The following is a 19,376-nucleotide window of genomic DNA, read 5'->3' on the forward strand; positions in this document are numbered from 1 at the left end:
TTGAATTATTGGGATGTTTTCAGAGTAGAGAAATAAGCAATTAAAAATTCTGTAGTCTGGGTGCTGAATCAATCATAATGAGAGAGGAGAAAATGAAAAGTCAGTTGGGTAGACAGCTAAGGCTAGTCTTCAGAGAAGCAGCCTGCCTGAAAAATCACAGCTACAGGCAAAAATAGAGCAGTCTGGGGAAAATTCAGACTGCACCTGCACAGATAAGCAGGCAAGGTCCAGCAGAGAAGCCTTTTGTTCTTTGTGTGATTAGCAGGCTCCCAGGAAAATGTTTTCTCTCTTTTTCAGATATGAACACGAGGGGCTCCATGGGAGACTGCACTGGAAACAGAGGGGGTTTACCTAAAACAAACCCACAATTATTCAAACAAGAAAAAAGGTATGCTTTGTGCTTACCTAGAGACATCTCACAGCTGTATAGATAGGTAGAGTTGTGCAGACAGGTTTTCAAATAAGAGAAGTTACTCAAACAGCTACAGAGATGAGAGGAGTGTCTTATAAAAGCTTTTGCATTCAACTGTAAAATGGCACCCCACTTGGGCTCTCCTCTCCACTGTGGAGAGCTTTCTTCTTTCACTTATTAAACTTTTGCTCCAACCTCACCCTTTGCGTCCATGCTCCTTAATTTTCTCAGTCATGACACAGTAAGTTCAAATAATACCTTAGACAACGAGACCATGGACCCTGACCTATTTCAATAATACTGAAGCATTGGGCAGTTTGAAAGAGGAAAGTTCTCAACAGTTAGAAATTGTAGTGTGAGTTATCTTAATGATGGACCTTTGAATAGCATTAAGTATAGTGCCAATATCTGAACAAGGAAAATAATCATTGTATTTCCTTTCTATTTCATACAAGTGTAATGGCTTCAAGTATTGCAGAGTAGATGTCTGGTGTTAATGTATACAGTGTTGGCTGTTTAAAAAAATGACCAGTAATTTAAAACAAATTAATTTTGAGAGTCTAACATATCATTCATGGGTTAATTCTTTCTGACTGGTCTTCTCTATTCAGTTAATTTTGTTCCCTTCTGCCAGATTAATTTACTCTTTCAACAAATATTTTTTGAGTGCCTATTATGTGCTAGGCAGTGCTCAAAGTGCAGGGGATATGGTAGGGAAAAAAACAGATAAAATTCCTTATCTTCATGGAGGAGAAGACAATAAATTTATGATAGGATTTCAGGTATTGATAAGTGCTATGAAGAAAATAAAAGCAGAGTGCCACAGTGGAATGACTGTGCATGTGTATGTGTGCACGTGCACGCAGAGTGGAACAAAAGAAAAGTGATTCTTCTTGCTTTAGTACAGCTGTTGCATAGGTTTGAGCACTTTTGGCAGCTCCAGGAAACCCAAAGTACCTGTGGCCCATTGAGAAGGTGTGGCACCTGCTGCCAGAGGCTTTGGGAGTAACCCACTTTCTACAGAAGAGCTCTGTGGTGCAGAAGCTGCCACATGGTAACTAGCACATGGAGCAGAAGACAAGCACAATGTCCTTAACCATAGATTACTTTACAACTCCACCTACTTTAAAGACGTTGAACTGATGAGAAAGTATTAGCTATGGCTAAATGTTGTATGTGAGAAGTACTTTGCAAACCTCTGAAACACTTTACAGATATTGTTATCAGTCAAACTGGAAGTAGAATGTCCACAGTGCAGTGTAACAAATGTGACATGTGCATGAGTTAAGAAACTGCTGTAATGGGAAAGATGAAAAAACATGCTTTATTTGTTTATTCCATTGTTCAGCTTCTCTTTAAATTCTTTCCACATGGACAAATTACTTGACAACAAAGTTTACTTAGTTTTCCAAACACTTGGGATCATCTCTAAAATTAAAAAAATTAATATTAAATGTTGGACCACGGATTTCAACCATGCAGTATGTTGCTTCTGGGGTCTGCTGTCCTATTCCAGCCCTAGTGAATAGTTAATGCCTTGAACTATTCCTATCACCACAGGTTGCCAGGCCACCAAATAACGAAGCCAATCCAGGATTTGTCCATACAGAAAATGTGTGCGCTCCCAGCTAAATCTCAGTTAAGGAGGTTGTTCTATATACAGCCAAGTAGCAGAAATATTCATAAATGTCATTTGCAAATATAATAAACAATGTAATGAATGGGTATTTCCTTTCTTGTTAATTCTATGTGCTCAATTAAAAGCCCCTTATGTGAGTTTTATAGCATTATGGTTATCATTGTTACTTACACCACACCGAATTTCTGAAAATAAATTGAAGTTCTTTACAATAAAATCCCAAACTAGAAAACAAGAGTCAAAGGCAAGGGTATATGCTAAAAGAAGGAAGAAGAGGGGAATGACTATATTGGAAAACCAAGGATAGTGGAAACTGCTCTAAATGAGCAAAAACAGCTCTGGGCTTTCCTGTAGTCATACATCAGAATGAACCCATTGTATATTACAAAGAATAACACTGGTTCATCAGATAAGAGAGACCTTTTTCTGCTGTCTTTGATAAACTGTGCTAGGGAGCTTAATGAACGCATAGTGTCTCTGACAACAATTTTACAAACAAAATGACAGCTTTTTCACATGTAGTTTTTTCTTATATTGAGTCTCAATAAAAGAGTAGTACATGTTTTATTCAACAGTTTATTTTCTCAAGACTACATAAAGAAATGAATTGCCCTTTGTTAAAGTATCACTTGAGGTGACATTTATGATCATATTATCACCAATTTTATAACAAAGATTTATGCATTGAGGTTTTATAGGTTAATAACCAAAAACTGTTGTGGACTTGGTGTCCTCGTTTTAGAAGAGGAATTCCGGGACTGTGGATGAACAGGAAGGTGGAAGGATCATCACACACTTTTAGCCTTGAGTTGGGCTTGAGTGGCACTGACTCACCGAGAAAGGCCAGGTCTGTGGACGGAGTGGGTACTGCAGAGGGTGGTCTCTTGCAATGGTATGGGCCTTGAGACCCAAAGATCCACTGATGTTGCCTCCTTCTCTGATGCCCTCCTTGAATCCCTCCCTGATCTGCAGTGCCCAGAGATGAGGGCATTGCTGCCAGTAGCCATTGTTAAACCATATGTATAGGGTTAGTGAGGAACAGGGGAGCAGAAAGCAAGGAAGGTGATTCCTTTAGCATTGTAAAATTTAGCTGTTACTTAGAAAGTACAGAAAGGCTGTCTCTTAGAGAAGAGATGGTACTTGGCAGGTTGATGCCAACCTCTCAGGGCTCTTCTGCTTAAGGGAGGATATGTTTTAATTCCATTCCCACCCCGCTTCCTGAACGAGATATACTATGGTCTTGAGATAGTGAGGTTGAAGACAAAGTCTTTCTAGTTAGCTCTGGATGGGGGCCATTACCTTCCTGCGACCTTAATGTGACTTGAGTTTATTCTGTTGCGCACCTCTGATGTCTATACAAATCTCAGCTGCTGCCAGAAGCTGACCAACTCTGTAGATCTTTATTTCTTTTCAATATTGTTATCACTAGTGTTTGGCCTAAGAAGAGATGATGCATGGCATGGAATTTAAAAAGCCAAAATCCAGACGGGGAAATACCTACTCATTTCTGGGAATAATAAAATTTGGTACACCCTAACTAACATATTTTAAAAATAGTTTTCTGTACTGTAGTTCACATTTCAGCTTTTAAAATTTCAATTCCAATTTTTCTATTTATGCACCTATCCACCTACCCATCCAATTCACCCATTTATTCATCCATCCATCCATCTACCCATCCTGAATATTATTCCATATATTTTACCTATTTTTTGCAATGTCTCATCACATTTCCACTACAGCCCTTAATGTGGAAAATATAGAACATAAAGAATGGAATGTTTTCTGGCATTTAACTTTCTAACCAGAATAGTAATATAGGCACAGAGGAGAAAAGAGACCATAAGTCATTTTGAAATAGGTGGTTAGGGAAAACAAAAAATTTTCTGCTGGAACTATACAAAAACACTGAAAGTTTTCATTGAAGAATATATCCCCAGAAACATTCAAGATAATCTCTTATAACCTTTTTGTTTTAAAGGATATGGATTACTGATCATCCTCTTCAAATCAACCTTCTCTTTGCAGTAAGGGCAAGTCTGCTTTTTCCCAACGATACACCAACCTCGGATGCAGAATTCATGAAAGCTGAAGCATCTTGTTAGGGAGGCTTCTAGATATGAAAAGGCAATGTCTGGTTCATGATGGCATGGAATGGTCCCATCTTCAGGGTCTAGTGGTGGAGTCATGACTTGATGAGGCACATCGCTTTTTTCGGGAGGTTCTGTAAGGGACCTGACAATGACAGTGAGCCTGGAGTCACAGCTGCATTTGCTTTATGACCCTGAGGAATTTACTTAGCTTCTTGGCCTTCTTGCCTCACTTGATTCGGGTAAGAATTAGATTAGATAAAGAATATGAGTCCTTTTTTTTTTTTCCTTTACAGTGATGTCTTCCATAAGTGTATTGTTATATTTCCCCACCTTGTTATTGTGCATTTCTCATGCATTTACCATAGCATTTCTCTGTTCTACTTTTTGTGCATTATTCATTAGCTTCATGTAATCAGACTTGTCTTAGGCACTTAGACAAGTTAAAATTATTTGTGGTCATAAAGTTACAAATATTTGCATTAACTTCATAATTTTTTTTCTTGACTTTTAAAAGTACTGATAAGGAGCCAATTATTTTTAATAGAATATATACCTACTAAACTTAACTTCTCAAACTCTAGGCATTTACAGATCCATTTGTATACGTCTCCTGGTCCAGAAAGTCTGACCCTTTGTCCCCAAACCTGAGTGAACCCTATGTGTTCTCACAGCACCAGGGACTTACTCTAGTGTAGCAGGACTTTTGGTACTTACATGTTTCTCCTAGACCATGTGTTACCTGTAGGACTATGTCTCATTCATTTCAGTGTCCTCAGCACCTTAAGCCATGCCTAAGAAATATTTATTGAATGAACATTTGAATGACTCTTTCAAAACTGATTATTTTTGGAAATATATATTTCCATGTTCCCTGATACTATGTATTTTCACAAAATGAACTATAATGAAATTCATCCTACTGATTTGTTTATTTCTACAATCGCTGCTCCCAATGTGACTTTCTGGGCCAAGATCACATGATCTTCTGACTGGCCTGCTACACACCCAGGTGAACAGCAACGATGTAGAAGTTCCCTCCCTAACAAATGGAGGAGCTTGGAGGTGTGGCAAGTCAAGGCCATGTATATAACTCCTCAGTATTAAATTTCAAGGTAACCAGGAGTTTCCATTATTTTATGTTCTTGGAATTGGGGTCATTTTTGCAATATGCTTTAAAATAAAGTGGTGTATTATAACGAAGATTTTGAACCAAAACTCAAACAGCCTTTCATTCAAAAGGGCTCGAATACAGCCCCATCTTCCACAGAGGTATAGAATTCAGGGGCCTTGAGCCAGCGCTGAAATGTCCACATTCTCTCTAATGTTCTTTTTCATTTTCAAAATCTCAATGCTGAAAAACTTGCACACTGGCAGAACTGCTGCAGAGCAAGACTCAGATAACCCATCCTTGTTAATATGACTCATATTTGCCCATTTCTCACTAATATGACTCATGCTAAAATGGGCCATTAATAATACTCCCGGAAAAGCAAATTTAAAGGTGACTACATTTTAGATTATATATGCACACATGTACAACAATCCCTAAGGGCTTTTAAAGGTGGAGAGAGAAAATATTTCCATTTGCAAATGGCAGAAGGGGCTCTGTTCCAACATTTGAAAAATAAATCATATTTAAAACTAGGGCCAGACTTGGAAACTTGCTGCAAAGAATGAGTTTTTTGGGAAAGGTATCACACTGAAAAAACCACTACAGAAATCCATATGGGGTATCTTTGTGTTTCTTCCCTTAAGATTTTAAGGTTTATGTGTTGGAGTAAAGGCTCCTATTACTTTTGAGATGCATTTGGTCCAGGTTTTACTCTCAGGATTGAATAAGTGGAAACTGTCCAGATTAAACAGAATTGAATCACAGGTACTGGACACTGAGGTATGACTGACTAAATTAAGTGGGCTTTAGGCAAAAGACAGATGGTTTAACCATCTCATAATGCCAGAGCTTTGAACTAACTGGGTACATAGTGATGACATTATTAAATTGATACTGTACTATAAAGATAAATAATACCCTTTTTTTGTATTTAAGAAGAATTAAAATACTGATGATTGGCCAACCTAAGCCTAACTTTGGTATCCATAGCAAAAGTAGTATCAACACAGGTTGATTTGTTCAGGGGTCTCGATGCCAGCATTTTTCAGCACATTGAGGCTTTCCTTAATGGTTACTGGAGTTCCCATAGAATGCTGGTTTCCAGGCTCAGGCTGTCTGGTACCTATCATATGAAGATCCCTCAGCCAATGGATAGCTATTTGGGATAGAACCCATTGGTGGAGGAGCCCATGGTCCAAGAACAAATGTCCAAATTTTGGTCCCTGCTTTTGTAATCCAAGGTGTCTTGCTGCCTGTGGCTGTATCTTCTTCTAAAGACTGAAGCTGAGAAGAAGGCTTGGTTTCCTCCCTTGGCTGCCCCCAAGACTACTGTTGCCACAGGTAGGTTCCTAGGATTATTTCTAGGCAAAGCACTCTTTGTATTTCTTGATCTGCTAAGATTCAGACCTTGGGCTCCACTTGGATAGTCTTAAGTTCCCCCCTGCACCTGATACTTCACTCTTTTTCTCACCTCCAAACCCCTTCTTTCCCTGATCTTTCTTGGCTATCTGCTCGCTTATGACTTCCACCAATTTCCTCTGCCAGCACCCTGCTCAGATACTGCCTTCCTGTCTATGTGGCATGAAGAGTCCTCTTTAGAAAGGAAATTACTGGAGGAGGAGGTTCACCTTAATTAGTTCATTATTCAGCAGGGACAAACAGGAAGACTCGACTGGGCTGGAGGATAAAGGACTGGGGTTTGGGCATGGAAGGTAAGCAAGATGGAGGAGATGAGGACAGGAGGAGGAGAAGGAGGAAAGAAGGAGGCTTGATGAAGGCCAAGCGATTTCCTTTGAAAAGGATACACATGATTACAGGAAAGCTGGTAGGTATTTTCAATGAGCCCTTCTTCATCAAGCTCCACAATGATCTTCTGCCCACAGACTGCACAGATATTGTCCGATAAGCTCCTTGTAGGCAACCCGCTGACACTGTAGAACTATCAGAGGAAATGGACAGAGCACAGTTGGAAAGGAGAGCACATGCCACTCTCTGAATGCAGGAAGCCACTGCCAGGCACTGGGACAGGCAGCCCTTGGCACATAGAATCTCCACTGCGGCCGGGCACGGTGGCTCATGCCTGTAATCCCAGCACTTTGGGAGGCTGAGGCAGGTGGATCACAAGGTCAGGAGTTTGAGACCAGCATGGCCAATGGGGTGAAACCCTGTCTCTACTAAAAATACAAAAAAATTAGCCAGGTGCGGTGGTGGGTGCCTGTAATCCCAGCTACTCGGGAGGCTGAGGCAGGACAATCGGTTGAACCCGGGAGGCGGAGGTTGCAGTGAGCTGAGATTGCGCCACTGCACTGTAGCCTGGGTGACAGAGCAAGACTCTGTCTCAAAAAAAAAAAAAAAGAATCTCCACTGCTTCTAAGATAGTTTAGAATGTGAGACACCGTTTCCTATAAGAAGAATGCTACAGAGGGGTTAAGGTTTCCAGGCAAAAACTCATTGAATTCCAAATGGACCCAAAGCACATTGCCAATTATAAGCTCTCATCTAACCTCCACATTGAGGAATCCTTTCACAGGAATCGTTTTTATCCAGGGCTGGAGTTAAGAGGAAGCTTCAGAGGAAGCCTTTGAGTTTAATCTATAGATTGGCCCTTCCCTTTATTGTCCTGGAGATTCTGATTCAGATCTCTGGAGTAAACCAAGGCATCTCTCTGTCATTTAAATCCCCATGTTTTTATTGGGTGCGTGCCGAGCAATCACCATTGGAAGGCAATGCATTTAGAACTTTACCTTGGGATATCTGCATCTTCCCGTACTGTGGGTAAGGAGTGGTTCTCAACACTGGCGGCATATTAGAATCCCTAGGAAGCTTTTTTTTTTTTCCAAACAAAGTTATTTTATAATAGTTTTAGATTTAAAGAAAAGATACAAAAATATTACAGAGATTGGCTATATACCACATATCTAGTTTCCCTATATTATTATTAGATTGATTTTAAGGAATTGGCCCACACATTTGTGGGCAAGTCAGAAATTTGCAGAGCAGGTTGGCAGGCCAGCAGGCTGGAAACTCTGGCAAGATTGATGTTGCAGTCTTGAGGCAGAATTCCTTTTTCTCTAGGAAGCCTCAGTTTTTGCTTTTAAGGCCTTCAACTGATTGGCTGAGGTCTATGTAGAATATTAAGGGTAATCTCCTTCATGTAAAGTGAATTGATTATAGATATTAATCATATCTGCAAAATAACTTTGCATCAACATGTAGACTAGTGATTTTACCAAACAAGTGGGTATCACAGCCTAGGCAAACTGACTCTAAAATTTAATCATCACAACCTCGTTAAGGGAGGAGAATTTATATAAATTATGTGGAATTCTTTTGCACAGATTTGACTGTTCTCTTCCACTTATTTATTTATTCAATCATTTATTTGATATCAACATGGACTCATGGATATTTATTTTATGCTTTGGGTTATAACCCAATACTACTACTATTACTATTTTGTTGCTCAAATTCCAGCTTTGGCCATTGGGAGCTCTTTCAGTTGGCTCCTGTGTCTCTTTGACATATCCCCAATCACTGTGGAGTTCTTTTGTTTTGTTTTTAGCATTTTCTTGCTTTTGGTCACTATGAGATGCTCCAGGCTTATATTGTGTATTCTTTGCCCAGACCTATAATGAGCGATTTCTTCAAGGAGCCCCAGTTCCATTTATTGTAGAATGATATTAGAAAACAAGATCTGGACACTATGTATGTTCATTGTTGCTGGGGTGTCATTGCCCCTAGGACCTCTTAGCTGACAGAACAAGGAATTCATCTGTATATACTAACACACACACACACAGATACACACACACACACACACACACACATACATATCTGTAAATATTTCTATATCTATCCATGTATATCTATATTAAGCTAAACAATTACAATTACAGAATACATGTATGGTGGTATCAAAATTGTTAACCCATAGACTTGACAGCAACAACTTTATCAACTAGAGCACAGTGCTTATGACACAGTTTCTTTTGTTTTTGGTCTTATGATCTCCATTCATTTCAGAGTTACTTAGGTCAGCACCTTTTTTCCCACCCCTTTCAATGAGGTTATTTCAAACATTTGGAATATGGTTAGATTCTTTTGGCATGATCTGAATTCCATCCTTGGATTCTCTGACTTCCTAAATTATTTTTAAAATTTGCATAAATTTAAGGTTCACACTTTCTATGGATTTTGAGAAATGTATAGTGTTATGTATCCACCATTATCGTATCACACAGAAGAGTTTCACCACTCTAAATTTCCTGTGCTTCACCTGTTCAACCACGCTCCTTCCCTAAAGCCTTGGCAACCATGGATCTGTTTAGCAACTCTATAGTTGCACCTTTTCTAAAATGTCATATAAATGCAGTCATACAGGATGGAGCCTTTTCAGACTGGTTTCTGTCACTCAGCAACATGCATTTAAGATTCACCCCATGGTTTTGGATGGCTTAATAGCTCATTCCTTTTCCTAAGGAGTTTTTTTGTTTGTTTGGTTTTTGTTTTTTTTTTGGAAGCAGATGCACTGGCTCTACTCCCAGAGATTCTGATTTACTTGCTCTGCTGTGGGGCTTAGGCACTGATATGTGAATGGAGATTGTATCTCCTTACCTTGGTCACAAGCACATGCACAAGTGTCTGTGAACACACACACACCCCCCTCATTAATCCAAGTCACTGGTGGCTGTACCAATGGCTTGAGGCAGTGGTTTTTATAGATTTGGTAGCTGGAATAAACAGACAGGATGACAAGATGTTAAGAACTGGTCAGGTTGGATCAGGTGAGAAGTTTCCCAAAAGCTGGTGCTTAAAGACTTGGTTGTCTTGCCAGGTAAAGTCTCTTTCTCTTGGTCCACTTGAGAACAGCCACATATAATTCTAATCTTCCTTTTCTGTCCATAAACAGGCTTTGGGAATTTTCCAAGGGGTATAACTTCTGTTTTTCATCGGAGAAACTGGAGTAAAAATGCTCCTTCCTGTGCTCACATTAAACCTTATAAGAAAGGCAGTTGTACTGTTCCAGCATTTCACCACAGAATTTGGGCTGCAGGCTTTAGGAAAAGAGTAAGATAGAGCCTATGGTGGAGGGGAAGGACAAATGCTGTGGGGAGGAAGTCAAGGTCATAGCCACTTAGGTCCTGCTCCAGAAATGGAGGGAGCAGTCCAGAAGTTCACCCTTTTCTTGCTACTTACACTGTTTTTTTCTTTTTTTAAAAAAATTAAATTTAATTTAAAATTCCAGGATACGCATGCAGGTTTGTTGCATAGGTAAACATGTGCCATGGTGGTTTGCTGCACCTGTCAACCCATCAGCTAGGTATTAAGACCCACATGCATTAGCTATTTTTCCTAATGCTCTCCCTTCCCCTCCTCTGACAGGCCCCAGTGTGTGTTGTTCCCCTCTCTGTGTCCATGTGTTCTCATTGTTCAGCTTCCGTGTACAAGTGAGAATAGGCAGTCTTCGGTTTTCTCTTCCTGTGTTAGTTTGCTGAGGATAATGGCTTCCAGCTCCATCCATGTCCCTGCAAAGGACATAATCTCATTCTTTTTTATGGCTGCATAGTATTCCATGGTGTATACATACCACACTTTCTTTATCCAGTCTATCATTGATGGGTTGTTTCCATGTCTTTGCTTTACACTGGCTTTTCTACTTCACATCTGGCTGTGTACCAGGAGACACATGTAGAGGACAGAGATATGGAATTCTTGAAACTACTAAGTCATCCCTAAAGCCTTTAGTTTGTAAGTTTTTAAGAGATATGCATGAGTCAGACATAGATAAATGCCCCTGATATCTGAATCAGGAATACATCTAACTACAAAGTATGTCCATTCTGAATTTTAATCTTAAAAGAGTTCAAAAAAAGAAAAGAAAAACAACTGTTAGGGATTAAAAAAATTCTAGGTAACAGTATAGAGTCAGAATGCATCTAGCACACTTTTTATATCTTCTACTTCTTCAGATGCTATATAATGTGACTGGTATTTATAATAAGTATTACCCAGAGGCACTGTTGATTCTCAACTGTTTTATGCAGCATCAAATATAGTTTTTATTTGCATTAGGCAGGGTTTCCGACAGAGCTAAAAGGTTTTGGTTATTGTTAATGTTTTACTAATCCTTAAATGTTGGCAATTGGAGTATGCTAGATACAATAACATATATAATTTGCATATTTTATTTTAAAAGATGCCTTATTCCACAAGTATTCTATATACATAAGACATGTATTTTCCAATTAATTAACAAAGAATTTTATGATGAAAGGAGAATCCAGGGAGCAACTGGGCTAGGTGAACCAAAAGAGTTCCAAAGGAAATGATAATCAGTATATGGAGAAAGACTTATTTATTTCTGAAAATGGATGCATACATGTAAGATGAGACCATTTCTCTTTGTGTCATACATGGTTTCAGAAAATGAAAGCAACACTTACCCCTATAGTGGAAGCCATGTAGTCTGAGCAGATCTCGGCAAAGTCTCTCCCCATTACTCCATAGTAGAGGCCGTAGAACAAAGACACAATGCCAAAATCCATGGAATCTCTAGCTTTGATTCTATTGAAAACAACAGTATAAGGAAATAAGAATGTGGCATATTTCCAAACAGCTGGAGTTTGGAAAATATTTCCTGTTGATGGTATCTAAGAGAACCTTGTGGGTATTTTTTTTTTCATTTATTTGTTTGATTTTTCTTTTTTAAATGAAATAATTTAAAATTCTCTGAATTTCCCTCAAATTGTAGCACTCAGTGCCGACTGGACAAAGGAATTCTTGAGATAGCCTTCAAGTGCTTCTTAGGACTGCAGTGCCTAGACAAGCCGACTCTGACCAGTGGTTTCAGGCTCAGCTATAGGTAGGCCTCAGCAGCTTGTAACAGTTTCCATCTCCAGGCCACACCCCAGGTAACTCCAATGGGCAGCTAACATTAAGAACCACTAGAGCAATAGTTCTCAGCCCTAAACATATATTAGCATCACCTGGGAAGATTTATAAGTGCATTAACATATGGGCCCACCACCAAGGACTGGAGTTTAGTTAATCCGGCTTGGGGTCTGGACAGCAGTATTTTTAAAGAGCTTGTCAAGTGATTGATTCTTTAATACAACAAGGATTGAGTATGTCTGCTGTAGAACTTAGATTTTTATAAAATGCTTTCTAATGATCTTTCCTAACAAGTGCTTGAGATAGATATTATCACCCCCACTTTGCATGTGAAAACATGGAGACTTAGAAAACATTATTTGCTTGACACAACAATTGGTACATCACAAAGCCACAAATCAAGCTCACATCTTGAAGCCCTTGATTACCATGCCAGAGTTGCTATGTATTAACTGAAAAAAACTTTTTGCAAGTTAAATCATATTTCAATTATACCAGTATTCTTTGTGATCATTCCCCCAGCCAGTTTGTTTTTTCTTAAGGGAAAGATCTCTTTTAAAAGTGAATAATTTGCCCTAAATTTAATTTATGAATCTAAATAATTGCACATTTGGTTTGCTCTATCTATAAAACAATCTCAAATATCAGTGGTGAGCCTTGGTGGTTCTGATTGATTCAGGGAAAGGAGGAAAATGTGGACAAGAGTTGGGTAGTCTCTCTCTAAAACCTATTTCTGTTTTCTGTTCATTGCAGGAAGAAATGGTGAAGACAGACAGCTTTGTAGATTTAGAAGGTACAGATTTTTGGGTGATATGAACTGAGGCTTCCAACACAGGTGGTAGCTTCATCCTTTCAGGATTTGTCTGCGTATATCTGAAAATTAGGACAGTGGGGGAAATGAAGAGTATCTTCCCTCCATGTCCAGGGAAATATGTATCAATAATTTTATTGATAAAAAGTATGGTAACACACTTGTGGCTCCCTAGGAAAAAAGCTTAATACAATGATAATCATTAAGTAGTGAAAAAAAATAGTTCCTTTTCTAAAGGGTTAAGTTTTTGGTATGCCTTACTGTAGGAAAATTCATGAATAAGGATCTTGAAATCTTATGAGGTAATAATCTTGGAACAGCTATAGTTCCCAGTGATTTCAAAAAAATCCTTATGAGTATTTTTATGTTCACTAAAATAAACCAGTATAGACAGTATGTTAATAAAGACATTACAGTATCTCTCTATATCCCAACCTAGCAATAATAGATCTGTACAATTACTTTCTACCCCTTTCCTGCTAGAAAATGTTAGTTGCTCCCGCTCTGAAAGTTTTATGAAATGCTTATAAAATCAGATTGCTATGCTGCCATAGGAAGAGCCCTTTCACCCAGGGCTGACTCTCCATCCAATTGCTTTCCCTGTTTTCTGAGTAAAGGGTTGATGATCTCTCCTTTTCAATTTCTGTTATGGTCCCGGAAGTTTAGAGTAACTTTGATGTGAGAGCTATTCTGGGGGATTTGTATTTGAGCTGCTTTCCATAGCTGTGTGGTATGTCTTCATTCCCCTTTCCAGGACACAGGCTGGTTACTCAGCCTCAGTCGTGTCCCTGAGAATGCCATCCACAGCATGTCTCAGCAACCACCTTAAGTGGGAGCACAGCTCTTGGTCAAAGATATGGTTATCCCTACTTCCTTTATTTCTCCCTAGACTTTCTTACTCTTTTATACCTTTACTTGTCTTTCAATTGCTTTTTTAAAACTCCCCATCTATTAAACAATAGATATTGACATGTTTTCTATCCTTCAAATCTTTTTTATTTATCTGGTTTCCCAGCTTATATTTTTTTTCCAATTAAAATTATTTTTGAGACGAGGTCTGGCCATGTTGACCAGGCTGGTCTTGAACTCCTGGCTTCAAGCAATCCTCCCACCTCTGCCTCCCAGGTAGCTGGGATTACAGGCATGAGCCACGGCGCCCAGCCTCTTACAATTTCGAAGCACTCGCTTTTCCTCCTTTTCCAAGTATCCCCAACACAAGGCATTTCATGACTATCAGAAACCAAATTCAAGAGACCAGTGCTGTCCAATGGAAATACAGCCACAAATATAATTTTAAATTTTCTGGTAGGTGCATTTAATAAGTCAAAACAAAACAAAACAAAACAAAAAGCAGGTGAAATTAATCTCACCAATACATTTAAATACTAAAATTTCAAAATATGATTGATATAAAAATGTTTTTTATGTAAGTCTTTGAAATTCAGTATGTATTTTACACTTAGAGTACATCTTATTTCATATTTTAGGTGTTTAGTAGTCACATGAGCTAGTGGCTACTATACTGGACAACATAATTCTAGAGGTTTTAGATAAGAAGATATATATAAAAGGAGATCTAGGTACTTGAGAATTTTGTAGAAGAGAAATTAGTTCAGTAAGAATTACTAGCACAATTGTAGGTACACTGTTAATAGTAATCTTTTAAATTTGCAGACCAAATATAAATTCTCCTTAAAGCTCCTAATTTTAAAAAATTATTTTGTAGGGTGCTTCTTTCTTCCCTTTCTATTGGTTTTCCCCAGAGAAGACTATGTGTGGATATCTACTATAAAACACGTGTGCATGGAAAATTGTAGGGCCAGATGCTTCTGGATTAAGAGAACATGACCAGGTGAGTGTGCCAAGCAAGTGCTTGGAGATATTAATGTCTTAATTGGAGATACTTACTTGAAAAACAGATTGAATCCACACATTGTAAACATGATCACCAAGTAACCCACAACACCAAATGCATAGCTGAGTTTGTAGATCAAAAGAAACCATTTGTAGACCAATCTGTGGAGTGAAAAATGGGGAGAAACACAGAACGTGGTAATATTATAAAATATTTTATCTTTTTCAAAGACTTACAAATCAGTTCTTAGTTTCTAAAAGTATATTTATAACACACAGAACACAGATGTATATAGCAATAAGCATTATATGAATAGAACTGTCATGCTCATGTGTTTCTGTGTATAGGCATATGTGAATTCTTTTTAAATTTGTCTACGTCCCTCACGTGCTTCACTGAAAAATAGCCTTCAGGAATGGTTACTCTCCCTGGGACCCTGCCTCCCCACAGCGCCCCCTTCTCATTTGGTCCTAGGGTTAACCTTGAGTGGTTTCAGCAGGAGTGCCTTGGAGGTGAACAAAAAGTGGGATGAGAAGTCAAAGGGGAGTCCAGAACCTCTTCCCCAGGAGTTTTTCTTCCCTCTTGTTCTGTTGCCCCTTTTGCCCCAGCCCGAGTGCAGATATCACCAGTAGTGGGCCCAGCCCTCATCCCATGTCCCCTCCACCCAAAGAGCCCTCCCCTAGCCCAGGGGATGAAATGATGAGAGCCCCAGGCTATTTCCTTCTGCTGTGTGGAAGGGTCCTGCTTGTACCCCAGCACCTTCTGTGACCTTCCAAGGCCTTTCCTTGTTCCCAAAGGGTCTAAGTGGAGAAGGAAAAGGCTGAGGATGGAGGGTGAGTGGAGAGAATCCAGAAGGAAGCCCTCCCCTCTGCTGGTTTCCTTCTTCATTGGCAGTAAAGGCCCTTAGAAAAAAACTACAAGAAGGACCATGTGACAGCTTCATGTCTAGGAGGATGGGGGAAGAGGTTGGGAGCCCAGTTCCATTCTTGGAGGGCCATAGCAGAGGGGCTGTGCCCATTGGTACAAGAGGTGGTGGATGGAAAAGCTGGGGGCTTATCTTTGTTGCTCAAAGAAAATGAAGAGGTGGCTGGAAAGCTGCTTACAAGGGTGTGCAATGGCAGAAGGCCCTGTTTGCCTCACATCCCTTTCCCTGCACATCCTCTTGGAGTCTCTTTCCTGCTTTTCACTCCAAACTGCATTCAGAGTCTCGCTCCAGAGATTTAGCCCCACCCTCTCACCCCCAAGCCCTGAGCCCTGTCTCTGACTCTCTCACCTTCCCCAGCTCACTCCCTGTTGGCGCCATTGCACCAAATGCTTAAGATCTATGATATTACTAGCATAAGGTTTCAATATGATTTTAATAGGTGCTCTATTTCACTGAGTTCTAGTCAGAAGGGACCTTCTGAACATCATGGTTTAAATGGGTTGTGGGCTAGCCGGTGAAATGAGTTGTCATATACATCACTTCTATGGTGAACCGCCTTCTGCACTTGAAGCAACTGATATTCAAGGGCCGTCTGTGCTGCCACCTCCTCCACCAGGTGTGATCCTGCCCCAGGGGGGAGTAGGCAGGGGTGAGCTACGTGGGGGACCGGGCAGAGGTGAGCTACGTGGGGGAGCAGGCAGGGGTGAGCTACGTGGGGTACCAGGCAGAGGTGAGCTACATGGGGGAGCGGGCAGAGGTGAGCTACGTGGGGCAGCGGGCAGGGGTGAGCTATGTGGGGGAGCGGGCAGGGGTGAGCTGCGTGGGGGAGCGGGCGGGGTGAGTTACGTGGAGACAGAAACTTGCATGGGCTGCAGAAGTTGGCTGAAATTACTGTGAGGCTGTGTGGCCTCAAAAGGAGGCCAGAGAAGGCTTTTGGGGTCTTTCTGCCACAGTGACTCTTGAGCCATGGGTTCTTTTCATTTTTCAGTACTGAGAAGCTTAGATCATTGCTCAGGGCAGCCAGATCAAGGCGGAGGTTTATGTTGCTAAAAGTGGTGATGGTGGAGAAACAGGCAAGCTCTGAGAAGGTCCCCTCTACTAGGCCCCCAACACCTGCCAGTACCAGAATATGGTTCCTTGAACTCCACACACACTGGTGACCCATCTCCTTGCCTTAAGGGGCCTCTCTCAAACTTCTGCCAGCATTAGAGATGTTCTAGGACTAATAACCTTTAAACTGCAGGGTTTCTCTGTGCAAAGCGGTTTGTTGAATTAATGAAGCCATAGCATGCTTTTGGGAGCAGGAGCTTTGCAGCCAAGTAGTTCTTTGGTCTGATCCAAGGCTTTGCTGCTTACTGCCCATGGGACTTTGGTCAATTTACTTGGCATTCCTTCCTATGATTGCCTAATTTATAACGTGAGGATAACACTAGCTCCTAAAGTTCTTCTGAAGATAGTGTGAGCTAATGTATTGATGTTTATTGACTTGGCACACTAAATGCTCAATATGTCATATCACTGTTATGGATGTGTTCAGTTTTCCAAATCTCAAGCCCTACTTCTTCTGCCATTTTCCTGCTTATTGGGGGTACCTATTTTCAGGAACAGTAGAGTCCAGAACTTCCTTTCTACCCAGACTTACACTGTAAGGCAGATAAGCCAGATAGGAGATTGTTTAACTGCTTCAGAGCAGACTCCAAAAGGAAAGCTTGGCCTTGGGTTGGATTCGATGTGATCAAGCCCAGCTCTTTGTGGCTAGTGTGTGTGTGTGTGTGTGTGTTTTGTTTTTGTTTTTGTTTTTTTTTTTTAGGTGGAGTCCTGCTCTGTTGCCCCGGCTGGAGTGCAGTGGCGTGATCCTGGCTCACTGCAACCTCTGCCTCTGGGTTCAAGTGATTCTCCTGCCTCAGCCTCCTGAGTAGCTGGGATTACAAGCACCTGCCACCACACCCGGCTAATTTTTGTATTTTTAGTTGAGACAGGACTTCACCATGTTGGCCAGGCTGGTCTCAAACTCCTGACCTCAGGCGATCCACCCACCTCGGCCTCCCAAAGTGCTGGGATTACACGTGTGAGCCACCGCATGTGTGGCTTATTTCTGACCCTGAACTTCACTGCTTGCCAGGCAAACCAACTGTAGTTGAGAGGAAACTCACTTCCCCTTCTTTGGGCACCCTATCCTGAAACAAGAGCTTGATGTGCTCTCAAAGAGAAACAGTAGGCTTTGAACTGCTGGTGCTGGAGACCACTGCTCATGGGTCTGCCTTCTACAGCAATGCTGATTTCTTCATCCAGCTCCCCTAGCCTGTAATGAAATCCTCTGCTTCCAAATGGAAGATAGTTAAAATGTGACTCACCTGTAATACAATAATTAAGCAAAGATCCATGGTAATTCTGGGGCCTATTGCCTCTTATGTACAGGAGCTCCATCCTGACTGCTCTTCTAGAAGAGGCCCTACTTCACCTTGCTCACTGATGTCTCTTCAAATGGCAGCTGAGTTTGCTTTACAAAGTCAGTGGAGCCTCTTGACTCTCAGACTATCCTCTAGAGCTTGGAGTTGTGCAGGCAGGAAGAAGCTGAGAGGACATGCTTTGGGCATGGGAAAGAGAGCGGACATATGCAAGCCATCAAGGGTAATGAGGCAGCATTTGGATATTTCTTGTAAAAAAGTTCCTCTGCATTGCACGAACTGATGTGCACAAAAACACTGCCTTTAGGTAGGGTAATTCATTATACAGTGGATAGGCGAACCATTCTCACAGAAATACAACATAGATTATATCCAGGGGATGAAAACAAGCACATTTTGATTCATCCCAAACTCAGAGCACTTTCACAAATCTTAAATAACTTAGAATATTTTCTAAGAAGGAGAAAGGTACCATACATTCACTTTACCGACTGATAAGCCAGACACTACAAGGGCTGTCCAAGATCCCAAATTGGCCAGTTTATAAGGTCTCCTACCACCACCCAGACCTCTTCCTCTTTAGTTTAGTGGAACTGAACTAAAATACTCATAACATGAATTCATGTATTTGGATATCCATTTTTATCATCACATTTATTTACCTGATTTCTCATTGGATATTTTTCCTTCTCCTAACTTGAAGGAAAAGTTGACATATGTGTTTCCTACTTTTTTAGAGGACGAAAACAAATGTCTAAATAATCATAAAAGTATTTCACTGAAGCTTATGATGTATTCTTCCAAAAGGTCAAACTTAGCATTATTTTATCACTATTTTAAATTTTACACACTTTATCTCATTCCAGTTTTATCTTGATGAGGATATGGATTTTATCCACAGAACAGGAAGGGCAAAAGCAAGCCTGTGGGCGCAGTATGTGATGATAAGCACTTTGGAAAGATTTGTGAATGATACGATGGAGTTATACAAATCTTTGGAGGCTGACAATGGTAATTAAAGTGACCATTGGAATATTAAACCATCATTTGTTATTAGAGTAATAAGTTGTCCATGACTTATGATTTATTATATATTTTCAGGTTGAAACACAACTTTCAACTCTTGCTCTATTTTAAAATGTGTGACACAACTTATAGTGGAATAAAGAAAAATGCTGAGGTAAAAATAAACTTGCAAATAATGCTCTAGAAATTTTAAACAATAGTTTCA

General features: G+C 40.2%; 1 protein-coding gene across 4 annotated transcripts in view; it reads right to left on the bottom strand.

Moving 5' to 3' along the window:
- Positions 1-1,711: 1,711 nt before the first annotated feature.
- The window catches only part of RNF175 (ring finger protein 175), a 49,658-nt gene continuing 31,993 nt past the window's right edge, over positions 1,712-19,376 (bottom strand). Inside the window, exons 5-9 of one of the 4 annotated variants that reach the window (XM_054485746.2) lie at positions 14,866-14,973; positions 11,699-11,819; positions 7,061-7,194; positions 4,038-4,139; positions 1,754-2,040 (exon numbers count right to left, since the gene is read on the bottom strand). In XM_054485746.2, the coding sequence (XP_054341721.1) occupies positions 1,920-2,040; positions 4,038-4,139; positions 7,061-7,194; positions 11,699-11,819; positions 14,866-14,973 (586 nt within the window). In that variant the 3' untranslated portion in view covers positions 1,754-1,919. Of the gene's footprint in view, positions 2,041-4,037; positions 4,140-6,452; positions 7,195-11,698; positions 11,820-14,865; positions 14,974-19,376 lie in introns of those variants that run through there. The other 3 variants (XM_063664220.1, XM_063664221.1, XM_054485745.2) reach the window with 3 other exon arrangements.

This window comes from Pongo pygmaeus, chromosome 3, assembly GCF_028885625.2.
Source record: "Pongo pygmaeus isolate AG05252 chromosome 3, NHGRI_mPonPyg2-v2.0_pri, whole genome shotgun sequence".
Taxonomy (NCBI): Eukaryota; Metazoa; Chordata; class Mammalia; order Primates; family Hominidae; genus Pongo; species Pongo pygmaeus.